This window comes from Microtus oregoni, unplaced genomic scaffold (assembly GCF_018167655.1).
Source record: "Microtus oregoni isolate MIOR12 unplaced genomic scaffold, Mior012 000005F_ref0000423, whole genome shotgun sequence".
Taxonomy (NCBI): domain Eukaryota; kingdom Metazoa; phylum Chordata; class Mammalia; order Rodentia; family Cricetidae; genus Microtus; species Microtus oregoni.
The window spans coordinates 8,785,500-8,812,436 of NW_024543064.1; the positions used below are offsets into that span (position 1 = coordinate 8,785,500).

Consider the following 26,937-nt stretch of genomic DNA (forward strand, 5'->3'; position numbering starts at 1 on the left):
CTGACGTCTCTCTCTCATCTCTGAAGACCTGGGTCACAGTTTGTCAATCTGGGGAAATGGCTGCTGGACTTTGGGCAGCAGATGGAAAGGCTAAGCTTACAGGGTGCCAGGCCCATGTGGCCCTGGTGGCTGTTGAGCATACACAGCAAGCAGGGAAGTAGGAATGATATCCTGGTGCAACCCAAGCCCCATGTTGACACTGGTTGGGTGGCCCAGAGCTCTCAGGCGGCTCATAGTGGACTGGAGAGGATACCTGCCCTGGAGGAGCCCGGAGAAGCCCCAGTAATTCTGAATTCTACCTTTAGTGTGTTCTACCATGCTGGGTGCTGTGGCAGGTTAAGAGTGTGGACGTGGCTGGGCGTAGTGGCACACATCTTCCATCCCAGCACTCCGGGAGCTAGGCAGGTGGATCTCTGTGAATTCCAAACCATCCTGGTCTATGGAGTGAGTTCCTGGACAGACAAGCATGTACAGAGAGATCCTGCCTCAAAACCAGAACAAAAAGCATGTGGCTGTGATCTCTGCATGACGAAGCAGTCCTGTAATCACAACCCTTGGGAGGCTGAGGCAGTTTGAGGCCAGGCTAGGTGAGGCCAGGCTAGGTGGTACAGTCCTGTAATCACAGCCCTTGGGAGGCAGAGGCTGGAGGACTGTGAGTTTGAGGCCAGGCTAGGCCACTTAGTAAGACCTAATGTTCAAAGCAAAAAACATCTAGGCGTAACAGAAAATGCTTTTAATCCTGTCACTTTGGAGACAGAGGCAGGCAGACCTCTCTGAGTTCAAGGTCAGCCTGGTCTATACAGTAAGTTTCAGGTCAACCAGGGCTATATAGTAAGACCCTGTCTCAAATAAAAATGCTAGCCAGTTTGTTTCACTCCCAGGTCTGTGATCTTAGGCATATCTGTAGCTTCTCTGTGCCTCAGTTACCCTTGGAGAATCCGGAATCACACACACACACACACACACACATACCCTTGGAGAATCCAAAATTGCATGCACACACCCTTGGAGAATCCAAAATCACACACACACACACACACACACACGCCTTTGGAGAATCCAGAATCACACACATGTACACACACATGTGCGCATACACACCCTTAGAGAATCCAGAATCACACACACACACACACACACACACACACACACACACCCTTGGAGAATCCAAAATCACACACGCACACACACTGGCCTGACACTCTTCCTGCCCCCCTTTTGGCAAGGGGGCCTCAGAACTGGTGACCAGTTCTTCTTACCTTTAGGGAGGCTTGACCATCCAGGCCAGAGTTGGAGGCAGCCCTTCCCCTCATGGGAACAGCAGCTTTCTTCTCTGAACTTCAAGTGGGGAGGTTACTCTTCCACAGTTGTTCATGGCATTGTCCGCTCCTTCCCAAGCCCACACTACTGGGTCCTGCCAACCCCTTCTTGGTCCCCGTGGCACTGATCCCTTGCTACGGGACAGCCTCCTGCCTGTGTAGCCTCAGCCAGCTTGGGAGAGCTGGTCCCTTTGTTCTCTGGGCTCTAGCTCCTGATGTCTAGTGGTAGGGGAACGGAAAGGACTTACCTGCCTGCTGCTGGCCTGGCTGGGTTTTTGATTTTGTTTTGCTATGTTTTTCTTCTTGAGGGGGTATAGCACAAATAATAAAAACCCAGAAACAGATATTGGGGTTCTACCTAGGGATCAGAAAAGCAAAAGCGACCAACTACTGTCTCTTACCTCTGCTTCTTCGAAATGGCGATCATGCCTCCAGGAACCCTCAGAATGAGACTGTGTCTGAGAGCTGTCTCCTCCCATCTTATATTCCTCTCTAGGGCTGGGATTAAAGGTGTGCATCAACCACTACCACCTAACTATGGCGAACTAGTGTGGCTTTGGGGATTAAAGATGGGTGTCACCACTGCCTGGTCTGTAAGGCTGACCAGTGTGGCTGTTTTACTCTCTGATATTCAAACAAGCTTTATTTATTTATTATTAAGTATCACTATGGTACCACGACAACAACGACAGTATTTTGGTCACGTAGGTAAATGGGAATCTTGAATGCAGAGGAACCATAATAACCAATGAATAGTGGGCCTGTCCCCCAAGGGCAGAAGTCTGAGTGGGATTCACAGGGGTTGATAGTGGGAAGGGAGAGGGTGCTATGATGACTGGCCCTGGGATTCCTGGCAAGAAGGACAGAAGCCGGCAGGAAGACTCAGGCTGAAGAGCCCACACAAACCAAAGAATGAGGCCACCTCTGTCTGCACAGAGCCGTGACTACTGGGCAAGGCATTCTCCTCGCTGGTCAGCCCCACTGACTTCCCTCAGTGTGCCAAATGTCTAGTAGCTCTGAAAGACAGAGACTTCATTGACCTTACTGCATAAAGCCAGGGACTCGCCCTTCTTAGGTATCACAGCCTCCCAGTGGGGTCCAGAGGGGCTTCTGGGGGGCTCCAACCCACAGACGATATCTTGGGAGCTGTTTCTAACATGTTCTTCTGCTGCAGAGATGAAGTCACACTGCAGAGCAGGGAGAGGCCTCTTGTTAGGAAGTGTTAACAAAGCCAGGCTTGTTGAGTGTGGCAGTGCATGCCTGCACCCTCAGCGTTTGGGAGTGGGGGCAGGAAGATCAGTAGAGACATTCAAGGGCAGCTTTGTTACCTGTGGAGTCGGATATGGGGCTGGGTTACACGAGGCTCCTTTTCAAAATGAGAGGGAGGGAGGCGGAGGAAAAATCGTACCACAGACATGGTACGGTGGGATTTCAAGGCGTTTCCGCCCCAGGCAGTATGAACGGGAGGTGTGGCATCGGGAGAGTCACCCCCACAGGCTGGGGGAAGACCAGAGTGGATGAGTATGTTCACGCTCACTGTCCGCATAGAGAGCAGGTGGCCATCTCCTCTCTGATGCCCAGCACTGGCCATAGATCTCCCCACAGACGGCACTCAGGGCATCTTCCCCTCCTCCCCAAGTGGTGCCTGCACCCTCTAAAGCCAGAGACTTGGTTTCATAAACCAGGGTGCAGACACCCTCTCCCCTGGGTGCTGCCCGATATGTTTGTCAGTTTCCATAGCCAAGGAGCCCAGGGAGTAGGCAAAGAAGGGTTATGCCCCAACTCTGTTCTTAACCCCTGGCACAGCCTGAGCCCTTGTCTGTGGTGGTGTGATGAGGAAGGCCACTGGTCAAGACTCTCCTCTGCCCTCATTCAGCTCACCATGTCCTTCTCTGTCTACAGACAACCTTTTGGTCCTCACTGTGGCCACAAAAGAGACCGAGGGCTTCCGCCGCTTCAAGCGTTCAGCCCAGTTCTTCAACTACAAGATTCAGGTGAGGGCTTCCTAGGTTGGGCGGAGACAGTGTGTGTGTGTGTGTGTGTGTGTGTGTGTGTGTGTGTGAGAGAGAGAGAGAGGGGGGGGGGGGGCTTCTCCTTCCTACGCTTAGGGCTCTTGGAGCAGACTCAGGAGCCAGGAGGAGCATAGGTTAGGATGAGGGACAGAGTGTGAGCAGATTCTAGGAGGTGAGAGAGAGATGCGGAGTAGATCCGGATGGTAGCATAGGGAGACCTCTCTTTGAAGACTAGTGTGGATGGCAGGACCTAGGAACCTTCATTCCCACAATCCCCTGGGGCATTTAGGAATGGATGTGATCTGAAGACCTCTAGAGTCTACACTATTACAAAGAGACATGCTTGTCTGCCGTGCCTGTCTTCTGTGGGCAGTTCATGGGGCCCAGCCCTGCAGGGAGTCAGCCCTCCCCTCCGCGGCCCCATTCTGAGTACTTCTCTGTCAGTCATGGTGTTGGGCGCTGGGGACAGAGATATACTCAACGCTGGCTTCATCGTGGCCTACACAGAAAGAAGTGTGTCGGCTGCCATGGATCCAGGTGACGCAGAGTGCTGCTTCAGGCATGGCTGGAGCTTCATTTTTCTATCTCTAGAGACAAGCTCTCTCCACTGTGCTAAGGAACTCTAGCCCCAGACTTCTGCACCCCGACTTTTCAACATTAGCTGATCGTAGCTTTAATACAACAGACCCAGGGAAGACTCTGATAGGCCATGTTTGGCTTACATACTCCAAGCTCTAGCTGTGGGGGGGGCAGAGGAGTGGGAAGTAGTGATTGGTTATCCCTGGTCACATGACCACTGCTGGCATCACCTGGTATGGTTTTCCTACATTGGGTTGAAAGGAAGCAAAGAAATCTACTGCCCAAACTGGTGGAGGAATATTCCTCTACCGAGAGCTGGGCACCTCTCTCTGCAGGCACTGGGCTTGGGGGAGGACTGGAGCGTGGACAGCGGGCCATCGGCAGGGGGAGGACAGAAGGTCCGGCTGCTGAAGAAGGCACTGGAAAAGCACGCAGACAAGGAGGACCTGGTTATTCTCTTCACTGACAGGTGGGTGTGCCAGGAATTCCTGTTTGGGTCCCTGGAGTGCAGCGACCCAAAATAAGACCTGGACATCACACGTAAGGGAGTCTCCCCCTAGCTAAGCTTATCTAAGGTGGGAGACCCCAGGAAAAGTCTCTCTGATATAGGCCAATGATGGGAGGTGTGAGCTGCCAGAGATGACATTCGAATATGACAAGGGCATGGATTATGGGGACTGTCTCTGCCCAGCATGGGCATGGAAATGTGGCAGACTGAGGGAGGTAGGGGCATGCAGCTCTGTCTCCCAGGTGGTGGCTGGTGCAGGATGTGAGGGGCTCCTAATCCCTGGTCCTTCCGTGGGATCCCTCTCTGGACCTGCATCAGTTTCTTCCTGCTTTGATCACAGTTACGATGTGGTGTTTGCCTCGGGGCCTCGAGAACTCTTAAAGAAGTTCCAGCAGGCCAAGAGCCGGGTGATCTTCTCAGCTGAGGAACTTATCTACCCCGACCGGAGACTGGAGGCCAAGTATCCGGTGGTCTCTGACGGCAAACGATTCCTGGGCTCTGGAGGTAAGAGGCTGGGTGCAGGGCGTGGGGTCCAGTACCTGACGACGCTGTGGGTTGTGGGTTCCAAAGGCACACAATCTCAAAGAGAGCCTCTGAGGGATGTCTTCCTCAATTAGTTGAAGCCATCCAGCTGTGCTGGAGAACCTGGAGTCACCACTGAATCCAGTAGCCCAGCGTGGGGCTACATGAGACCTGAGTCCAAAAAAAGAGGGGGGGGGGGGGGCAGAACCAATGAAATTTCTCAGTGGCCATAGCTTCTTGCCATCAAGCCTGACAATCTGGTTTGATCCTTATAGTCCGTCCGCATGATGGGGGCTGGAGAGATGACTCAGCAGTTAAGAGCACTGGCTGCCTTTCCAGTGGTCCTGAGTTCAATTCCCAGCAACCACATGGTGGCTCACAAGCATCTGTACTGGGATCTGGCGCCCTCTTCTGGTGTGCTTGAAGACAGAGCACTCATATACATAAAACATGCATAAATAAATCTTTAAAAAAATCCACGTGATGGAGGGAGAGCAGCAGCTTCTGCAAGTGGTCCTCTGACTTACACACACACATACTTAACACCACACACACTTAACACACAACTCATGCGCACATACTCTCTCTCTCTCTCTCTCTCTCACACACACACACACACACACACACACACAAACACACACACACACAAGTTGTGTAGAAAAGTGAAAAACAAGAAACAGGGCTGGGGATGTAGCTTAGTTGGTAGAACGCTTGCCCAGCATGCTCAGAACTCTGGGATCCATGGCCAGCACTGCACAGGAGATATGGTGCCACACCCCTGCACTCCTGCAGTTGGAGAGATGGTAGCAGGAGGATCATCATAAGGGTCTCCTTGGTTAGTTAATGAGCCCAAAGCCGACCAGAGAGAGCTATGTGAGATCTTTTCTTAAAAACAACTAAAAACCTCTGTATCTATTGAGACGTATACCCACTGCTCTCTGGGCCTCCTCCTCCTCTCCTGGTGCTGAGCCTGGCCTCTGTCTTTGTCTTGTAACCCCTCTGGCACTTCAGCCCTCAACCCTTTCTCGTCCTTTCAGAGCGTAGAACCACAGGCCCCACCAGCCAGTCTCATTGGTCCAGAGAGCTAACACTATTCTTGTGGGTGGGTGGGGGGGTGCTGGGATAGGGAAGTCGCCTAGCCCAGGGGTCATGTCCTGTTTCTTCCCTTTCTTGCTTGTGCAGTCCTCAGCTTATCCAGGAGCTCCTCTGGGCTTCCCCTGCTTGTCAAGGCTCAGACCCTGGAGTGCTCTGCCATTTTTCCAGCCTCCCCCCTTCTCCGATCTAAGTTGCTCAGATGACTATATAAAGGGGATCCAAGCTTGGATCCTTGCAGATCTGCTGTCTAGGGGCCTAGCACTAAGTGGGTGCAATTCAGTGGGTTCTGTTGATCTTGGGAAAGCTTCTCTGGTGGCTTTAACTAGTGTGTATCCCACCTCCCCTCAGGCAGAAGTGAAGAGGTGAGGTTTACAGTGGGAGGTGAATGGGAGGGGAGGAAGCTGGCCCAGGGACTGGAAGCTAAATGTCAGTCTCTGTCCCATCTACCACCGCAGGTTTTATTGGTTATGCCCCCAATCTCAGCAAACTGGTGGCCGAGTGGGAGGGCCAGGACAGTGACAGTGACCAGCTCTTTTACACCAAGATCTTCTTGGACCCAGAGAAGAGGGTAAGAGGTGGTAGGTAGGATGGGGAGAGGGGTCTGGGGACTGCTGACCCTGGATCACACTAGCCAGGCTGAACTGGGGGCGGTCCTTTGGGGTCTGAGCCACTGGGTTAGTGCCTCTGTCCATTTGGACTATTGTGACAAACTGCCATAGACTTGGGGGCTTTTACATAATATGGTCATTGCTTAGAGTTCTGGAGTGATTGGGTGCAGTGTGGTTGGGTTAAAGCAAAGCCAAGGGCCTGTGTTGTGGTCAGTGGGTATTGCCAAACATGGTGACTTAGTTCAGGCTTCCAGACCCACATGGTAGAAGAAGAAAACAAACTTCTGCAGATTGTCCTCTGGCCTCCATACATGCAGTACGGCACACAGATGCACACAAACATAAACACATGCAAAATAAGGAAATGCATGTGGCTGGAGAGATGGCTTAGTGGTTAAAAGCACTTGCTGCTGTTGGCAGAGGACCAGGCTTCTGTTCCTGGCACCCACGTGATGGCTCAAAATTGTCTGTAGTTCTAGTTCCAGGGATCTGTTGCCCTCTTGGTTTCTGTGGGTACATGCACGTGGCACACTTACATACATGCAGGCAAAACACGCATATACATAAAAATAAATAAACATTAAAAAAAAAGCTACACCTGGTGATGTCTCTGTAATCCCAGAGAGACTGGAGGATCGTGAATTGGAGGCCAGCCTAGGCTACGTAGCTCGAAACCAGCCTGCACATTCTGTGAAACTGTCTCAGAAACCAAAAATTAATGTATTATTAATTTTTATTATAATACATATACCATTAGTATCTCTCTCAGGAATGTTGTGGTGATCAGATTCATACATGTACATAGGAGCTCGGCACTGGAGACTGGCACATAGGAACGTCACGCCTTAGTGTGTGCTGTCGTATAGCTGTCGTCTTTATGGCTGAACCAGGTGCTTCCTTAGCTTCTTTCCGGCCCTGAGATTTCCTGGTTCTCTGAATAGAGCCAGGATGTAGCAGGCTGAGCCAGTGTGGGGACAGGATCCCAATGCTGGGTGTGCTGGGGACCTGGTCTTGCCTGGGGCCTGTCCCTGCTGCAGCCCAGGCCCTCCTTCCTGCAGGAGCAAATCAATATCAGCCTGGACCACCGCTGCCGAATCTTCCAGAACCTGGATGGAGCCTTGGGTGAGCAGTGGCACTGGCAGGGGGTGGTGCCTGAGGGGGGGTGTGAAACCTGAGGAGGAAGTGGGGTTTATGTGCTGAAGGACTGGAGGATTCCCATCAGGGCTGGAACCAAAGAAGAAAAACCAAGTAACCCCTCCTCGGTCATTGCACTGAGCTGATGTCAGCCTTCTGCTCGGATCCCAGAGACCCTCCAGATGTCATGGGGGCAGAGTTGTGTCTCTCAGAAGGTGGGAGGAGGGCAGCCGTTCGGCTTAGGAGACTGTGGGATAGCCACCGCAGGCAGCTGGTCCTCGGCCCCACCCTGCATGCCGTGTCAGTACAAGGGAGCCCTTCTCCTTGGGCCCCAGACTGGAGATGACTTTGCTCTGCTACAAGTCTTCCTGATTAACCACACATATCATACACACCGCTCTCAGTACTGCCCCTGTGTCTGAAGCTGGGATGTTCTAGTCTTTGCTGCCCCTCCCCATTCCACTTCTGGCTCTAATGGGTCACCACACAAAAGACAGGGGTCGCTGTTGCCCCTCTGTTCCTTCCATGCTGCTATGTTGAGTGCCTGCCAATCACACATTTACCCCATGAAGAAGGGATTTTGAGGCTGGTGAGATGGCTCAGCGGGTAAAGGCACTTGCTGCCAAGCCTGAAGACCTGAGTTTGAGCCCCAGAACCCACATGGTTGAAAGAGAGAACCGACCTTGGCAAGTTGTTCTCTTACCTCCACATATACACCCCCAACACTAAATTAATCAAGGCAACTTTTCTTTTTATTTCGAGACAGAGTTTCTTTGTGTAGCCCTTACTGTGTTAGAACTCACTTTGTAGGTCAAATAGGCCCTGAACTCAGAGATCTGCCTGCTAGAATTGAAGGCATGGGCCACCATGCCTGGCTAAATGTAATTTTTAAAGTGGCCAGGAAATCTTTCAGGAGATGGGAGTTCAGTTCCCAGTACCCATGTCAGGGCTCACAACCACCTGTAGCTCTGGCTGCAGGGGATCCGATGCCTCTGGCCTCCTTGGGCATCTGCACTCATGTGCACGCACACGCACGCATGCACGCACACGCACGCATGCACAAATAAAAAGAAATCTTCAAAAAGAAGGAATTAAAATGGGGAGACCGATGGTGCACACCTTTAATCCCATCACCCGTGAGGCAGAGGCAGGAGAATCTTTGTGAGTTCGAGGCCAGCCAGGTCTACAGAGCTAGTTCTAGGACAACCAGAGCTGTTACACAGAGAAACCCTGGCCCCTGTCTCGAAAAATGGGTGACGTGACTTTTGCAGAGCCCCAGCCTGTGAGTCCCCAGCCCTGGCCCCTCTGCCACGGTGTGGGTCTGTGCTTTCTCACCTCCAGATGAAGTCGTACTCAAGTTTGAAATGGGCCACGTGCGAGCACGGAATCTGGCCTATGACACACTTCCAGTGGTTATCCATGGCAATGGGCCCACCAAGGTAGGGAGGGGTCCAACCCTGGGGGAGCGTGGGAGGAAGCCAGAGTCCCAACTCTGCTTCTCTTGTGACTGCAGCCTGGGGCTAGTGCCACTATTTGGGGTCCTCTGATACAAACTTGGCCTGGTGTCCTGTTTTTCCCCTATGGTGCGCATGGTGCCCTGTCCATTCCTGCTGGATCATAGGATTCGTAAGAGGCCACTGTCCCCATCTAGGTTTTGAGGAAGGTTCCAGAATCACCTTACGCTGGTGCGATATGGCAGTCACTTATTCAGAAAGTGAACATGTATTGGATACGGGCACTGGGGACCAATCTGTCACAAATAGAGTTGCTGTACTCATGGCCTTGTGGAAGGGGTTGGGGCAGATGGTGGCTGGGGACAACAGACCCTAGTTAAGTGGTCCCGGAGGACTGGTTGTCAGTCACCAGCCTTAGAATCCTGTGGGTGGGAGAGGAGAGAAAGCCTGAGGGAAAATGCAGATCTTGGGCTGGAGGTGTTACTCAGCTGGTAGAGGGCTTGCCTGGCATGCCTGAGGATCTGGGATTGGTCACCAGGGACCACATAAGGCAGGCATGGTAATCTCTGAACTCTGGAGGTAGAGGCAGGAGAATCAGGAATTTAAAGTTATTCTTGGCTACATGGGGAGTTCAAGGCCAGCCTGGACTACTTGAGACTCTGCCCCGCAGCCCTCTCCCCGGCAATTAAGAAGAATGCAAGTCTTGGTTCTACCCCACCTGAAATCCTGTGAGGCCCAGTCCCTAGGAATCTGGGTTTTTATAAGCTCCAGCAGCCAGGTGCTCTCCTGGGCGATGGAGCACCCCCCCTGGACCCTGAAAGATGGCAGGCAGAGGGGAGATGGAATTGGCTAGTTTGGTGGTGTGGCTGGCTGGGCCCTTACTACTGCATTTGACTTCCACCAGCTGCAGCTGAATTACCTGGGCAACTACATTCCTCGATTCTGGACCTTCGAGACGGGCTGCACCGTGTGCGACGAGGGCCTGCGCAGCCTCAAGGGCATTAGGGTGAGGCCAGGCCTGAGCTGAGTTGAGGACAGCCCCACGAGATGGGGGGAAGGGGAGGTGACCCCAAGCGGAGTGGCGCATTGGCGAGAGATAAAGAGGTTATTCTCTGTCTGTGGGGCCACCCAAGTGCCTCCTCCAGGAAGCTACACCAGGCCACCCAGGCTCCAGCTTCCTTCCTGACATCCGTGTCTGTCTTCTTCTCACTGGCCCTTTATCCTCCCCTAGCCTCTTCCTATGCTGTGAGCATTTGTTGCCCTTTATGGCCTAGCTTGAACACCGCATGAGCCAGGATCTGGTATCGTGCTATCCGCTGGTCCTTGTTAGAGCCTGGGAACTGGTTGTACCTTTCTCAGGCAGGCCTCATCGTGTGTCCTGCCAGCCCCACACCTGCATGGCCTGCACTGATGCTGTGCCACTCGAACATCTAGTTTCCTGAGGCCATGGGCCTCCACCTCAGGTTTCCCTGGGCTGCAGTCAGGACTTGGTGGCAGACAGTGACGAGACCCTTCTTGACTCCTCTTCCGTCTTTCCCTCTGCAGGATGAAGCTCTGCCCACTGTCCTGGTCGGTGTGTTCATCGAGCAGCCCACACCATTCCTGTCCCTGTTTTTCTTGCGGCTGCTGCGCCTGCGATACCCCCAGAAACAGATTCGACTCTTCATTCACAACCACGTGAGTAGAAGGTGCCGTGTGGGGGGTCGACTCAAGGGCCCAGCCTCGTGAGCTGGCCTAAGACCTTGGAGGATCCCACTGAGTCTGGACTGAATGGAAGTGGCCAGTGGGCTGTGTCCCCAAATTGCTAGGCTGACTGGGTCAGACCTGTGCTTAAATCCCAGCAGTGGTACTTGGCTGTGTGACGGAGGTACCAGCCTTAAACTCTCTGCTCCTCTTTCCTTACTTATGAGATCGAGGTTGGGGTTGAGGTAATCACACTGAACTGTTGCAAGTGTTAAACAAGTTGACCTGTGAAGTGCATAGAAGAGTAAGGGGTGGGAGGAACTGCCTAGCTACCGAGGAGGCTGAGGTGTGAGGTTTGTAGTTAGGGGCCAGCCTGGGTTACATAATGAGCCTGTCCCTCTCCCATAAAAAAGTTTCATAAAGCATTAAGGGTGCAATTTAGCTATCGTATACTTGCCCAGTGTGTAGGGGGGCCCTGGGTTCCAAATATTTTAATTTTTAGAATTATGTGTGCATGTTCACATCAGTGTAGGTACCATGGAGGCCAGATGAGGGTGTTGGATTCCCTGAAGCTGGAGTTGCAGATGGCTGTGAGCTGTCTGACATGGGTGCTGGGAGCCAAGCTCAGGTCTTCTGGAAGAGGAACAAGCACTCACTATTTGTCTGTCTGTCTGTCATCTACCTACCTACCTACCTACCTACCTACCTGTTTTGGTTTTTTGAGGCAGGGGTTTTCTGTGCAGCCACGGCTGTCCTGGAACTCACTCTGTATACCAGGCTGGCTTCAAATTCAGAGATTTGCCCGTCTCTGCCTCCCCTGTGCTGGAATTAAAGGTGTGCACCACCATGCCCAGCTCAGCAAGCACTCTTAGTGACTGAACAGTCAGTCTCTCCAATCCCAAATTCCTAGGTTTTATCCATAGCAGTAGGAAAAGGGCTGCTCCACTCACAGGTGGCACACAGTGACACCCTTGTGTCTAGTTATCTATCTGTTTGACAAAGACCGTGATCAAGGCGATATCTAAAAGAAACTGTGATTGGGCTTATGGTTCCAGAAGGTTAGTGTCCATGACAGTGGATCAAAGGCGTGGTGGCAGAAACAGTCAAGAGCTCACATCTAGAATCATGAGCAGGAGGCAAGGAGGCAGAGAGAGAGAGAGAGAGAGAGAGAGAGAGAGAGAGAGAGAAAGAGAGCGCGAGCACACACGCGCACTAGGGATGGCAGAAAGCTTTTGAAACCTCAAAGCCCACCTCCAGTGACACACCTCCTTCAACAAAGCCACACTTCCTGATCCTTCCCAAACAGGTCCACCAACTAGGGGCCAAGTATTCAAACATCTGAGCCTGTGGGGGCTATTCGTTCAACCCACCACACCTTGACTGTTGTCATTTTTGTTTCTTGTCTCCTTAATGCTTGCAGGTTTGATCTGGTGAAAGTCAAGTTGGTTTCCATCGCTTTAGCTCCTTCAGGGAAAATGGGTACAAGCCCTGAGCACTGAGCTCTGTGGGAAGCAGGCCTGGTGGTTCAGCACTCTCCTGGCCAGGGGAAGCCTGGTCTCCTCTGCTTTGCTGTGCTTTTGACTGGCTAGATCTTACCCAGTCTATGGGACCCTTTGTCGGCTCTGAGTCCCGCTCTGCTGTCTTGTCTGTGTCTCCCCTGTATACCGTCCAGCTGCAACAAGATGCCCCATTCCGGGACCCACAGTCTCCCACTCAGCTTGGCTCCCTGCCTGGCTTCCTCACATCCACCTCCCATGCACAGCAGGCTCTACAGACAGCTAGGCAGTGGGATCTGCCCTCATGCGGCTCACAGCTCCCCTGCGTGAACATGAACTGCCACTGTGGGTAGAAAGAGAACAGTCACAGACATGAGGACCTGCTGTGTGCTGGTTCTGACTCACTTCCTGCTCCCAGTGACCTGAGGGAGGAGACAGCTTTCCCTAAAGCAGAGACAGAAGCAGGGCACTGCCATACGTCATAAGCTCTTCGGAGCAGAGCTGATGTTGGTCTACCGATTGACTCTAGCCTGTGATAGATCAGGCCACGTGCATCCCCGGATGCCATTTGTAGATGATGATGTGGCACCACCGTGTCAGTAGCTGGGGTGTCCCTGTTTAGGTTTAGAACTAAAAAGCCTGTTCTCTCTGTGTCCAGGGGGCGGGGGCAGGTGCAGACTGTCATACATGCATTCTGATCGCCCTGTATGTGTGTTAACATCACATTCCAAAGATCCTCACATCTTCTGGATGTAGGGTCCTTGGGAGGAGGAGCTATTGTGATGACAGAGCTGGAAAGAGACCTGTGTGGCGGGGCCTGGCCAGGGAAGATGAGAGTGAAGGGATCACTAGAAAAGAGCACCTGACAGATTGAAGGGAACAGGACTGGCTCAGGACACCCCAAGAACAAGTTCTCAGCACAAAGGAGATTTATTTGCCCCAGAGGGACAGAAGACGGGATAAGGGACAAAGACAGAGATAGAGGATGAGGGAGAAGGGGAAAGTGAACAAGGGAAAAAGGACAGGGTATTTGTCTTGGAGGGGGACAAAGGACTGCCCCTGGATAGAGAGGAAACCGATGTGGCTCGTAGGCAAATGGCAGCTTATAAAGGTAAAAAGGGGAAGCCCTCTGCTATGATGAGGTGTTTCATTTTAATGGGCATGTTAATTAGGTGAGCCAAAGGGGGCTTTTGATTGCTGCACTTCAATACCTTGGTAGCTGGATATTGGTAGTCAGACTCAGGAGGAGGAAGTGGCCAGATAAGGGAAGAGGTTTAGGAATGTAATCCAATGGTTTTTAGCAAGGCAGAGAAAGCCCCAGGGGGGGTGGGGGGGGGCGGCGTGTTTGCCTTGCTCGGGCTGGCTAGAGTCCCTTCAGAGATGCAGGTGGCAGGAGTGTGCCAGAGACAGCATCCTCTGGCGAGTGATACAGCTGCTGTTTCCCGGGACTTTACCCTCATCTGCTCCTTGCCTTCCCACCTCCAGGAACAGCACCACAAGCTTGAGGTAGAGAAGTTCCTGGCGGAGCATGGCAGTGAGTACCAGTCCGTGAAGCTAGTGGGTCCTGAGATGCGCATGGCCAACGCCGACGCCAGGAACATGGGCGCGTGAGTCAGGCATAGAAGTCTCTTCATGGATGGTGGTGGCGAAAGGGCCATGGCATTGGGAGCAGCGGGATGGATATTCAGAAGGCTCTGTGGTCTCCAATATAGTTCTGTCCCTGTCGGGATTCCAGGGCTTTCCTGTGAAATGAAATAGACTCTGTCAGGACAACTTGGGGGCTCCCGGACAGTGTCATGTGGGTTTAGGAAGGAAATTAGGGAAAGGAGAAAGACTGGAGGGTTAGACGTAGATCAGGACTGACCGAGACATTAGAAATACAACGACTCCAGTACTCGGGAGGCAGAGGCAGGTGGATCTCCTGAGTTTGAGGCCAGTCTAGCCTACAGAGCAAGCTCCAGGGATACATAGAGGGAAACCTGGTCTCAAAAACAAACAAATAAAAAAAAAAGGACTCTTCAGAGGCCAACCACAAGACGGTGGGAGGATAGATCCGACTCAGAGTCATCCTTTGACCTTCGCATGCATGCTGTGGTGTGCTCACACGCTAATAATAAATAAACCAGCCCCAAAACAAAGGCACAAGAAGCCATGTCTAGGGATGGGGATGTCTCAGTTGGTAGAGTGACTGCCCAGCATGCGTGGTGAAACTCTGTGTTTGGTCCTCAGCTCCATATAAACTGACCCTTGTAGTACACACCTGAAATCTCAGGCCAGAGGGTCAGGAGTTCAAGGTCATCCCTCAGTTACATAGCTGGCCTAAGGGTGGCGACACGGCTGTTTCAAAAAATTAATAAAACTTCCTCTGTCTTGCCAGGTGTTGGTGGTGCATACCTTTAATACCAGCACTGACAAGGCAGAGGCAGATGGATCTCTAAATTTGAGTCCAGCCTGGTTTACAGAGTGAGTTCCAGGACAGCCAGAGCTACACAGAGAAACCCTGTCTCGAAAACCAAAAAACGAACAAACAAAAAAGAATTCCTGTGTCTTAATCTGTGGCTGGCAAACCTCCCTAAAATAACTGGATAGGTCTCGCTCTGCCAGTCAGCGAGGTGGGCTCCATCACCCTTGCTCAGCTGTCTGCCCTTGTAACATAACATAAAGATGGCCACTCATGAATATTGAATGAGTGAGATTGTGTTCCAGAAAGATTTTATTTCGGGACATTGAAGTTTGACTTCCTCACAGGAAAGCATAATTTTCTTTTGATGTTTTTTTCCCCCCCTTTCCTAGTCATTTAAGAACAGAGGGCAATTCTTAGCTTCTGTGTGGAACAAAACTGGCAGTGGGGAGCTTCAGGTCAGGGATTGTCGTTTTCTGACTAGTTGAACAAAAGGGACTTTTTAAATTTTTTTTTCCGAGACAGGGTTTCTCTGTATATCTTTGGCTGTCCTGGAACTCACTTTGTAGACCAGGCTGGTTTTGAACTCACAGAGATGTGCCTGCCTCTGCCTCTCGAGTGCTGAGATTAAAGGCATGCACCATCACGCCCGGCACAAAAGGGACATTTTTAGGAGGTTTTTGGCATTCTGAGGCAGGGTCCCATGTAGCCCATTCTGGCCTTGAGCTCACTGTGTATACAAAGCTGGCCTTAACTTCAGATTCTCCTGTCCGAGTGCTGTGATATAGATGTGTACTTCATACTCAGCTGCATGCTTTTAAAAATTATTATTAGTAGTATATTATTTGGGGGGAGTGTTCAAGAAAGGCTTTCTCAGTGTAGCTCTGACTGCCCTGGAACTCACTCTATAGACCAGGTTGGCCTCAAACTCAGAGATCCGCTTGCTTCTGCATCCCAAGTGCTGGAATTAAAGGTGTGCACCACCACCACCTAGCTCATTATTTGTGGGGTGATATCAGTAAACCCAGGACCTCATCCGTGCCAGCAAGCACTCTGCTACTGATGGATCCCCCCGCCCAGCTTTTGCCCAGCTAGTACCAAGACAGGCAGGGTTGGTTGAGCCCCATCTGGTGGGCTGTGCTTCCCCCAGATCAAACCTTTACCATGGTCAAGCCATTGATCTGAGAGCTAAGAAACCTGGGGTTTGGGTATTGAAGTTGTGGGGGACCTTTGAGGTATCAGGCTGCATCTGTGTTTGCATGAGTTCTAAGGTCCTTTGCCAAGCCATAATGACAGATACGGTACCTTCTGGGGAAGCTCTGGAACCATCCTGAGATGTCGTGATGACCTCTCCCTTCCTCTCCCCTTCACCCCCTTTCCTCTCACAGAGACCTGTGCCGCCAGGACCAGACTTGCACCTACTACTTCAGCGTGGATGCTGATGTGGCCCTGACTGAGCCGGACGCCCTACGGCTCCTGATTGAGCAAAACAAGTAAGACTGTGGGTGGACCCCGGAGCCAAGTGGAAGACCCTTGGCTTTCTTCCCCTCTTCCTGGTCCTCCCAACCTGACAACTCCAAGGCGGATAGAATGGCCCCTTCCTGAGTCTGTCCCTAGCATAGGAGGGGTGAGGTTTCTGATGAGCCTTGCCCCAGTGACAAGTCTAGAGATCCCAGCATGCAAATCCCAGGTTACTAGGCCCCTCCCCTTCGCATCCTTAGTATGGTCTGTCCCCCACTCAGGAATGTCCTCGCTCCACTCATGACCCGCCATGGAAGGCTCTGGTCTAATTTCTGGGGGGCACTGAGTGCAGATGGCTACTACGCCCGCTCTGAGGACTACGTGGACATTGTGCAGGGGCGGCGTGTGTGAGTACCCGTTACCTTCGTCTCTTCTCCTGGGTTTGTGGTGCCTCCTTCTGCATTCCTGTTCTGGTTGCCCTCAAGTGGCTACTGAACCTCAAGCAAAGAGGACAGAGTCAGACACACAGAAGAAGTCCTAAATGTTGTGGGCTCCCATGCCCAGGGTGGGAAGAGGAGATGAGCACTGTTGAGTTTAGGATTTGACTCAGGAGTAGAAAGTTTGCAAGGCCCTGGGTTTAGTTCCCAGCACTAAAACAAAACAAAACAAAAAAGACAGATTAGAACTGGCAAGATGGCTCAGTGTGTAAGGGCACCTGTTGCCATGTTTGACAACCTGAGTTTGGTCCCGGAGACACACATGGTGGAAAGAAGAGAACCAGCTCCCAAAAGTTGTCCTCTGATCTCCTCTCATGTCCTGTGACTCAAACATGCATACGCACATACACACATACACACACACTCGCACATGCATGTATGCAAAATAAAATAAAAAACAGAAAAGTCCAGATTAGCACCCTCAGATGAATGCCCCTCCCCCTGCGCACCTACTGCACCACGATACCATTTGTGACTTCAAGTTCAATAGACTTGAACTTCCCACCCTTCTGCCTCAACCTCCCAAGTTCTGGGATTATAGGTGTGTGTGTCCACACCAGGTTATTTATAATTTTGATAGAACCTTTTCTTCTGGGCTCCAGGCTCTCAGGCTGTGAGCCTTCCTGCTAGACTGTGATCCTGTCATTTCCTCTCCTGCAGCGGTGTCTGGAACGTGCCTTACATCTCAAATGTCTACCTGATCAAGGGCAGTGCCCTGCGGGCCGAGCTGAAGCATGCAGACCTGTTCCACTACAGCAAGCTAGATGCCGACATGAGCTTCTGTGCCAATGTCCGGCAGCAGGTCAGTGGGGCTCTTGGGAGGTCCTGGTGCCAGGGGTGTGTCCTCCAGCCTTGACCAGCACACTGGGCTAGCTTGTCACCGTAGGCCCAGGAGCTTCTGAGGGGCCAGCAGGGCCCTCTGGGCACTGGGTGTGAGGCCGTTCCTCAAGACTGCAGAGACCAGGGACTGGTTGTTGAACTGTCTGTGTCTCTTTTGTTTGTTTCATTGATGTTTCAAGATAGAACCTTTAGGCTATAATAGACCCCAATTCCTGATCCTCCTGCCTCAGTCTCCCAAATTCTGGAATTACAGATGTGTGATACCATATCCAGTTTATATATAATTTTGGTACATCCTAAAGGAGATGTAAACTCTCTGCCTCAGTGTAGACTGAGAAGTTGGTCCAAGAGACAGTCACATCATTTTCACGGTTTTGGTGTGTGTATTTTTGTTTTGTTTTGGTTTTTGATTTTCAAGACAGGTTTTCTCTGGAACTTGCTCTGTAGATCAGGCTGGCCTCAAACTCAGAGATCTGCCTGCCTCTGCCTCCCTAGTGCTGGGATTAAAGGTGTGTGCCACCACCACCTGGCTTTGTATATTGTTTTGAAATAGGATCATACTGACTTTGAACTCCTGATCCTCCTGCTTCTGCCCCCTAAGTGCTAGGATAATAAGCGTGTGTTGTGACACCTGGTTCCCATGGTAGATTTATTTTCTAATGTTGGGATCAAACTGAGTGTCTCACTTATTAATGTGGACCCTTTTCTCTTTGTGTGTGTGTACACATATACGCGTGTGTGCACATATGTCCCACGGTATGCATGTGACGATGAGGAATCTTCATGGAGTCAGTTTTTTTCTCTCCACCTTTACAGGGGTCCCAGGGATCGTACTCGGGCTGTCAGGCTTTATATATACAGTGTTCTGCCTGCCTGCATATATGCCTGCAGGCCAGAAGAGGGCGCCAGACCTCATTACAGATGTTTGTGAGCCACCATGTGGTTGCTGAGAATTGAACTCAGGACCTCTGGAAGAGCAGTCAGTGCTCTTAACCTCTGAGCCATCTCTCCAGCCCCGGGCTGTCAGGCTTTTATCCACTGAGCCATCTCGCAAGGCCAGATGCATCTGTTCTAATGTGACAGCCGGCTTAGGTTTTTCCCTGTGACCAACATGTCAGGATCACAGCCCTTGGCAGTGCTCTTGCCCTGCAGTCTTGAGGCTCTGGGTTCAATCCCCAGTGCTGCAAACAAGAAAGGGCAAGCGAATCCTTTTCTTTTATTTTCAGTCCTCCAGGAAGCCTTCCCTGATTGCCTCTCGGGGGGTGGGGGGGCTGTGCTGGGTGCTGGGTCTTGAACCTTGTAAGCTTGAATCTGGTGGTGGAGCGCTCACTGCCCCTCCCTGGGGTGTGCAGGGTGAGAAGGCTTTTCCAGCTGTCTGCTCTCCGTAGGAGGTGTTCATGTTCCTGACCAACCGCCATACCTTTGGCCATCTGCTGTCCCTGGATAACTACCAGACCACCCACCTACATAATGATCTCTGGGAGGTTTTCAGCAACCCTGAGGTGAGACCTGGGTGGGTGGGACTTGGGCTGGAAGTTGGAGAGACTCCATTTCACTAATCTTGTGGCCAGAGACCCCCGCATGACCTGTTTTCCACAAGTCCCCCGCTTACCTCCAGGTCTCTAGTATAGAGGGAACCTTAGGCACAGCGCCATCTAGTGGAGCAGAGAGCTGTGACTTATTTGAGCCTTTTTAACCTTTGGACCTCACTTATCTGGTTTCTAACATCGATCTTCCCTGGCTTGGCTTACCCCTGAGGCTGGCTCAATGATTAGAGGAAGCAGCAGCTGTGACAGCATGTGACAGTATACCTAAATGACGGGGTTTGTCACTCACATGGGCGTTTGTGCACGCCTGTACACAGACACATCCAGACCCACAAATGTACATATCGGTGCAAATGTGAGATCCTATTCGTTCAGACCTTACTCCCACACCCAGCAGACACCGGTGATAACCTGCCTGCCTCTCTTGAATTCAAAACTCAGGTTTTGAGGGCCCTGAAGGCTGAAGACTGCCCGAGAATGTCCCATGCTTAAGGTGCCACAGCTGACTCGGGCCAGGCGTGGGACCCCGTTCCTTGTTACATTTTCTATTCTCCACAGGATTGGAAAGAGAAGTACATCCATGAGAATTACACCAAGGCTCTGGCGGGGAAGCTGGTGGAGACGGTAAGGGGCTCACATCCCATGCTTGCTGCTATGGGAGTACACGGGGTGGAGCTTGAATGGGGGCGGAGAGGAAAGAGGGGCACCTTTCAGTCTGCCGCCCCTGGCAATGCTTGGGATGGGTTGGCCTCTTTCCCCAGCAGCACTTTCCAGCTGAGGTCTGTAGATGCTTTGACAAGGACGGAACTGCTGGGTATGGTAGTCTAGGCCTGTGATAGCAGAATTCAGGAGATGGAGGCAAGATCAAGCGCTCAAGGAAGAGGAGGAGGGACCACCCCAAATCTGCCTCTGAGCCAAGGATGAGGGATGGGGGCTCCGTCCTCTCACGTCCGTAGTCTCTGCCCTAGATGTACATTCTCCCATGCTGATGGTAGCTGTGGCTGTTACCTTGTCTGGAAAGTCTTGTCTGATCTCCCTTGATCATATAACCAGCACCCACCGAGCCCTGACTCCTTGGGGACACTCAGAGAGTCCCCGAGGCTCAGGGAGTGGGCTGCAGGAGACTGACCAGGAACTCCACAGGGGATCCCACAGTTTGACGAGGACATGGTGCTGTCACTCTGGACGCCTGTGATGGAGTCTCCCCTCTTTCTAGCCTTGTCCGGATGTCTACTGGTTCCCCATCTTCACGGAGGCGGCCTGTGATGAGCTGGTGGAGGAGATGGAGCACTATGGCCAGTGGTCCCTGGGCGATAACAAGGTAGTGCCATGGACAGCTGGGAGGCTGTGCCTTCACCCAGGATGCCCTTCTGGGCTCTTCTCCTGGTTACTTAGCCAGTCTGCCCAGGACTCTTTACTTTCAGGGTGCAAGCAGGCAAGAACACACGATTTAGAAACTGGGAGTGTTGGTCCCCAAGCAAACAATGTGGCCTTGAGCTGCCTTAAAGTGAGGTTGAGGGTTTTCATTTCCTGCCTTGTTATTTGTAATGCTTCAGCTTCCTGCCCCAGGCAAGCATGTGAAATGGGGAGAAACGAACCAACAGGGAACAAAGGGCACTGGGTACCAGGTCCAAATTCATTAGACACCTGATGCAAGTGGCGCGGTGAACATTTGTTCTCAGGAATCCTTGGCCTATAGGACTTGGGAACTTTCGGCATTACCTTTAAAGATACATGAGTTCCTAGATCCATGCCTGATCCAATTGACTGATCTATGACCCTACTGTGCACCTCCAATTGACTGATCTCTGACCCTACTGTGTGCCTCTTACTGACTGATCTCTGACCCTAGTGTACTTCTGGTTACCTGCCTAACCTAGGTATTTTGGTGTCTGGGCAAACAGGCACAGTCCATGGACCCCAGAGCTTCAGTGAATGGTTCCCATCCCCCATCCTGTTCCCCCCACCACCACCTACACTCCCACATTGTCTCCCCCAGTTCTATGCCATTTCTTTCTTTTTTTTTAATTATTTATATATTATGTATTCTGGCCTGTAGGCCAGAAGAGGACACTAGACCTCATTACAGATGGTTGTGAAACCACCATATGGTTGCTGGGAATTGAACTCAGGACCTTTGAAAAAGCAGGCAATGCTCTTAACCGTTGAGCCAGCCCCTCTATGCCATTTCTAAGACTTAAAACACCGTGTAGTTCAATCTGCCTAGTGTTGCAAGATTCTGGGCTCAGTTCTCAGCACCAAGACAAAGCCCCCATCCACCCATTTGTTATCTCCTGGTTTCTGAGGGTCAGGATCCAGGTGTGCCTTATCCAGTCCTTTGCTGGGGGGTCTCACAAACCTGCAGACTAGGGGTCTGCTGGAGCTGTTCTTTATCTCTGGATTGTCTTCTCATTATCAGCTCATGTGCTATTGGAGCACGCCAGTTCCCTAAAGCTGGAGACCTTGGAGCTGCTGGGCACCATGACCTGTCTTTTAGTCTCCTTCAAAAGGCTCACAGTTTAGAGCTGACCAACCAGGATGACCTCCCTGTTGATTAACCCAAAGTCAACAGATTGGGACTTTAAGAGCATATGCAACCCCCACCCCACCCCGCTTTGCCATATAATGTCCCATTCTGTGCCAAGGTCAAGGGGAAGAAATGAGTCAGAGCCAGAGCCTGGAGTCCAGGTGCCATCTTGGGTTCACTATCCATGGTCACTTCCAGGACAACCGCATCCAGGGCGGCTATGAAAACGTCCCCACTATTGACATCCACATGAACCAGATCACCTTCGAGCGGGAGTGGCACAAGTTCCTGGTGGAGTACATCGCGCCCATGACAGAGAAGCTCTACCCTGGCTACTACACCAGGGTGGGTCTGCCTGGGGGGGGGGGCGGCAGGATAGGGGATGGTGGGCATAGTTCCAGCCTTAGGGAGAGGCTAGATGTTTGCTTCCCAGTGAAGAGTAATATCTCCACACCATTAGGTGAGGTATGGAGGGGGATATGGTGTGTGTGTGGGGACCCTCAGCCTGGTCCCTCCCTCCCTCTCTTCTTCCCTCCCTCCCTCTCTCCCTCTTTCCATCCATTCTTCCTGAGACTCTTATGTGCCAGCTGCTGTTGCGGGCACTGGAGGACTGGTATTACGTATCCCTACATTCTGAGAGCGAACAGCGTAACAGATTTTATGGACACTCACTGCACCCATTCTGCCTCTCCCTGGTCCTCCACAGCATCTCTTGACTGATGCAGGTTTTCCTGTCCCCTGCCCTGTCACAGGCCCAGTTTGACCTAGCCTTCGTTGTCCGCTATAAGCCCGATGAGCAGCCTTCCTTGATGCCTCACCACGATGCCTCTACCTTCACCGTCAATATAGCCCTGAACAGGGTAGGGGAAGATTATGAGGTAAGCCAGGGCCTCGGGGCTCAGAGGCTGGCAGAGGGAGGGGCCAGGTGAGTGGAGAGTCCAGGGGCCGAGAGGAAAATGGGGCCAGGTATGTGGGGAGGGCTTCCTGCAAGAGTTGGATCAAGGCACAGCTCGGCAGAAGCCGGAGCACAAACTCCAGAGGGTCTGCACCCAGCCTTTTGCCTCACTTACCCCTGTGTTCTGTAACAGGTTTCTTGACTTCTCTGTTTCCTTGTTTTCATATGAGGTGGGAGAACAAGAGCCCAGGTCATGGGCTTATAAGAAACCCCGATAAATACTCAATGAGTGATAGCAATTGGTCAGGGAGTCTGGGATTCTCTTTATGAGAAGGAAGAAGGCTTCTCTGGGGGGTGTGGGGACTGTTAGCCTTGGCGTGGGACACAAACTTGTGTGGCTGGAAGAAAGCTATGGAAACCAAGAAGGCATTGAGATAGGGAAAGGCCATTCTGAGGGCCTCAGCTAGACCTCTGCATAGGGCCAGTTCATGAGCTAGCTTAGGCCTCCGTCCATTCCTTATGCAATTAAAAAAAAAAAAAGTCTTGCAAGAGGGTCTTACTCTGTAGCTTGGGCTGGATTCAAACTCGCAGAGATCTGCCTGCCTGACTCCTCAGTACTGGTTAAAGGTGTGTACCGTCAAGCCCAGCTACAACCATGCTTTTAGTTCTTTTGGACGGGGCACTGTGAAGGACACCCATGAATACAGCTGTGTTGGGACAGGAGCTGTGGTTCTGTGCATTGAGTGATTGCCTGCCATGTGCAACCTCTGGGTTCACCCCCAAACTGCATGAAACCAGATGTGGCGGTCACACCTGTTGTCTCAGCACTTAGGAGATGGAGGCAGCAAGATTGGAATTCAAGGGTGTTCTCAGCTACAAAGCAAATCTGAGGTCAGCCTGGGCTACATGAAACTCTGTCTTCAAAACCAAAACAGCTGTCATTACAGGGAGCTCACCAGAGGTGACCAATCAGACAGTTTGTAGCTAACTGGGAGCCTTTATTTCAGCTGGCTGGGACTACACAGTGTTGTGGTAGCCCCGAGTGTCCAGAACATGGCTGTGTTTTGGTTTGGTTTGATTTGGGTTTTTTTTCGAGATAGGGTTTCCCTGTGTAGCCCTGGCTGTCCTGGCACTAACTCTATAGACCATCTGGCCTTAAACTCAGAGACACACCTGTCTCTGCCTTCCATGTGCCACCATGCCCAGTATGAGAACTTGGTTGTTTTTTGTTTGTTTTTAAGGCTTCAGAAGGCACATCCTGCCACCTCACGTGGCTGCTGCAGGGAGCTTCACAAAAGTAGTTTGAGAGTCGGGTCATTTTCCATGGGATTCTCCAAGGGGATCACATCCTACTTAAACCTGGAATGACCTCAGCGAGAATACAAGATGGAGGAACTGTTATGCCCAAGTTTCTGGTTCCCAAATGAATTCACAGAGCTGGATTTTCAATGCAAATTACATGAGGGTTTTTAAATAATATTCATATTCATACTTGAGTGTGGACTCTACCTCCACCACGACAACGCAGTGGGTGAGGGAAGTGCAGCCCTGAACCTGGCGAGGGGGGAACTTTTAAAGGGGAAACGCTGTAGTCAGGGGAGTTGGAGTCCTGTTGTCTTGGGATTGGGTGAGGATAAAGGTAGTTTCTGAACCCATTGGTCAGTTTTGGGGTGTGAAAACCCTAACAAAGGGCCATTAATAATTGACAAGATTTCTTCAAGGACAGGATGCCTCCCAAGAACATCTGGACCTCGTTAAATTTTATGGCCCTACTCCCTATCTTCTTAATTGGCCATTTTTAGGGCATCTGTTCAGATTTCTGCTATGGCAGCGCATTTCTGGAGCTGAGATCGCCCACCCCCCAGCTCATTCTATGGCTTAAGATGAAGCCCCTTCTTTAAAATGGAGTTTGCAAGGTCAGGTCCTCACAGAGTCTCTGCGTCGGTTTGCTCTGTCACACTGGTTTTCAAACACTGGCCAGTGGGACATTATGTGTGGTGTAGCAGCACTTGGGAGGCAGTGGCAGGAGGATATATACAGCCTGGTCTATATCGTCAGCTCCAGGACAGCCAGGCCCATGTAGAGAGACCTCAGCTTCTAGAAAGACAAACCAAACAAGTTAACAGTGAAGCAATATAGCCCTGAGCCATGAGTTCTCAACCAGGGCCGGTTTTGACCCCTGGGGAACATTAGCAATGCCTGAAGACATTTTGAAGTGTCAGACCCTGAGGTTGTTACTGATGTCTAGTATGACTAGAGGCCAGGATTACCCAGGACAGTCACGGACAACAAGGCATCTGTAGTTCTAGGAATGAGTAAAGTGAGCCAAAGGAACCCAGGGGTTCTTGTATCCTGAGCAAGTGCTCTCCTGCTAAGCCATACCCCCAAGCAGTACTAAGCTATATGTATGAATGCATGTATGTGTATGTTATGTTTGTTTTTTTAGACAAGGTCTTATGTATCCCCGGTTGGCTAAGGCTGGCACTGAATTCCTAATTCTGCCATCTCCATCTTTTGAGTGCTGGGATTCCAGGCCCTACCGCATCTGGCTAAACCAAACTCTCTGTGTATATTTATTTTATTTATTCCTGTCAGCTGTCTATAGAAGTGGAGCCTGAGGCTTAGGGGAATCATAAGCTTGGTAAAGGGTGAAGGATGGAGGTGCCCTTTGCATCTCCTAGTGCCTTTCTCCGACAGCTGATGGATGTCACTCCACAAGGCATCCCCAGACAGTGCAGACAGGCTCCTTGGCTGGGATAGAACAGAGGACAGGGAGCTATGGGGAAATGGTTGAGAATGCAGAAACAACTCACTGATGCTTCCTCTCTTCCAGGGTGGAGGCTGCCGATTTCTGCGCTACAACTGCTCCGTGAGAGCCCCAAGGAAGGGCTGGGCCCTCATGCACCCTGGGCGGCTCACACACTACCACGAAGGCCTCCCTACCACCAAGGGCACCCGCTATATTGCTGTGTCCTTCGTTGATCCCTAACTGATCAGGGCCTGCTTCCGTTAGACCTTTCTCTTCGTTGACAACCACTGCCCAGCAGCCCTCGGGACCTCTGGGTCCCAAGGAACCCAGTCCAATCTTTGATTCCTGAATTCCTATTGCTCTTGAAGCTGCCAGTCAGAAAGATCGGGCGCAGACCAGAGATGGGGCGCCCCTCCAAGACTGGGGCTGCCCATGGTGCTCCCACCGGTCCCAGGAGACGGTGGTAATGTTCATCTTCCTGGAGTTCCCAGCCCTCCTTCTTCCTCCAACTCTCTGGGGTCCGACTTCTGCTGGAGCTGCCTGGGAGACTGTAGAGCCAGAAGCTGTGCCCAGAATACCTCTGCAAGATCTACCCCCTAGGATTCTGTTTCATGTTTCAGTGCCACCAAGATCTGGGCATACCTACCCCCACCTCTACCCCTGGACCTAAGACCGTTGAAGCCCTCCCTTCCGGGTTTGTATCAGCAGAGCCAACAGTTGTCTCTCTTGAGACTGTGAGTCAGAAATCCTCCCAGAGGGACAGGAAAGACGTCTGTGCCACAGCGTGGTTCTCTACTGACCCTGCTTGCGGGAGAGGCGTGATTTGTCCACACTGTACCAGGTCACCCTGTCCTGATGCCTCTGGAGACAGGGACAGAGATGAGAGCTCTATTAAATGTTGTTGAAACCATTGTATGAGCGATGTGTGGGGTGGGCCAGTGTGAATGTGACTGGCAGACATCTGCAGGGAGGCTTGTAAGAGCCCCTGGCTGTGGATCTGGCTTTTAGCAGACTTGAGGATTCGTGTTCCCCAAACCCAGTGCCGTGTGGCCTCCAGGGTACTGGCTGGCACATACTGTCTAATCGCCAAGAGCTGGCTCATTACCTGTCAGTGCCACTGTGGTTTTTGCCAGCCCTTCTGCAGCTGTGATTATGAAATCAAGAACAGAACTTTGGGTGGCCCCACACCACACTGGTCTGGCTTTAGGGCATTTGCTAATAAGATCTAACATCCAGCCAGGTGATGGTGGTGCATGCCTTTAATTTCAGCACTCTGGAGGCAGAGGCAGGAGGATCTCCATGAGTTTGAGGTTAGCCTGGTCTACAAAGCAAGTTCCAGGACAGCCAGGGCAGTTACAGAGAAACCCTGTCTCCAACTCCCTTCTCCCCAAATCTAACATTGGGTATAATGGTGCACATCTAGAATCCCAGCACTGGGAGGTAGGAGGATGGAAAGTCTCAAGCTAGCCTGGGCTACATAGAAACCCCATCTCAAAAAAGACAAAACAACAACAAAAGTAACAAACTAAACCAAAGCGCAGAAGTTTACGTGTTCTGCACTTCTGCAAGTAGAACCGTGGTGGAACATCACGTGGCCAGGCAGAGGGTGA

The 26,937-nt window shown here is 51.6% G+C and overlaps 1 protein-coding gene across 1 annotated transcript in view; it reads left to right on the forward strand.

Moving 5' to 3' along the window:
• The window catches only part of LOC121448132 (procollagen-lysine,2-oxoglutarate 5-dioxygenase 1), a 28,125-nt gene extending 1,888 nt beyond the window's left edge, over nt 1-26,237 (forward strand). Inside the window, exons 2-19 of the mRNA XM_041651883.1 lie at nt 3,222-3,313; nt 4,246-4,379; nt 4,759-4,922; nt 6,491-6,603; nt 7,702-7,765; nt 9,119-9,216; nt 10,136-10,237; nt 10,777-10,908; nt 13,896-14,017; nt 16,200-16,304; nt 16,554-16,679; nt 17,430-17,571; nt 18,998-19,111; nt 19,715-19,780; nt 20,373-20,477; nt 21,882-22,028; nt 22,436-22,561; nt 25,412-26,237. Of these exons, the coding sequence (XP_041507817.1) occupies nt 3,222-3,313; nt 4,246-4,379; nt 4,759-4,922; nt 6,491-6,603; nt 7,702-7,765; nt 9,119-9,216; nt 10,136-10,237; nt 10,777-10,908; nt 13,896-14,017; nt 16,200-16,304; nt 16,554-16,679; nt 17,430-17,571; nt 18,998-19,111; nt 19,715-19,780; nt 20,373-20,477; nt 21,882-22,028; nt 22,436-22,561; nt 25,412-25,567 (2,108 nt within the window). The 3' untranslated portion in view covers nt 25,568-26,237. The remainder of the gene's footprint in view (nt 1-3,221; nt 3,314-4,245; nt 4,380-4,758; nt 4,923-6,490; nt 6,604-7,701; nt 7,766-9,118; nt 9,217-10,135; nt 10,238-10,776; nt 10,909-13,895; nt 14,018-16,199; nt 16,305-16,553; nt 16,680-17,429; nt 17,572-18,997; nt 19,112-19,714; nt 19,781-20,372; nt 20,478-21,881; nt 22,029-22,435; nt 22,562-25,411) is intronic.
• Nucleotides 26,238-26,937: the final 700 nt, after the last annotated feature.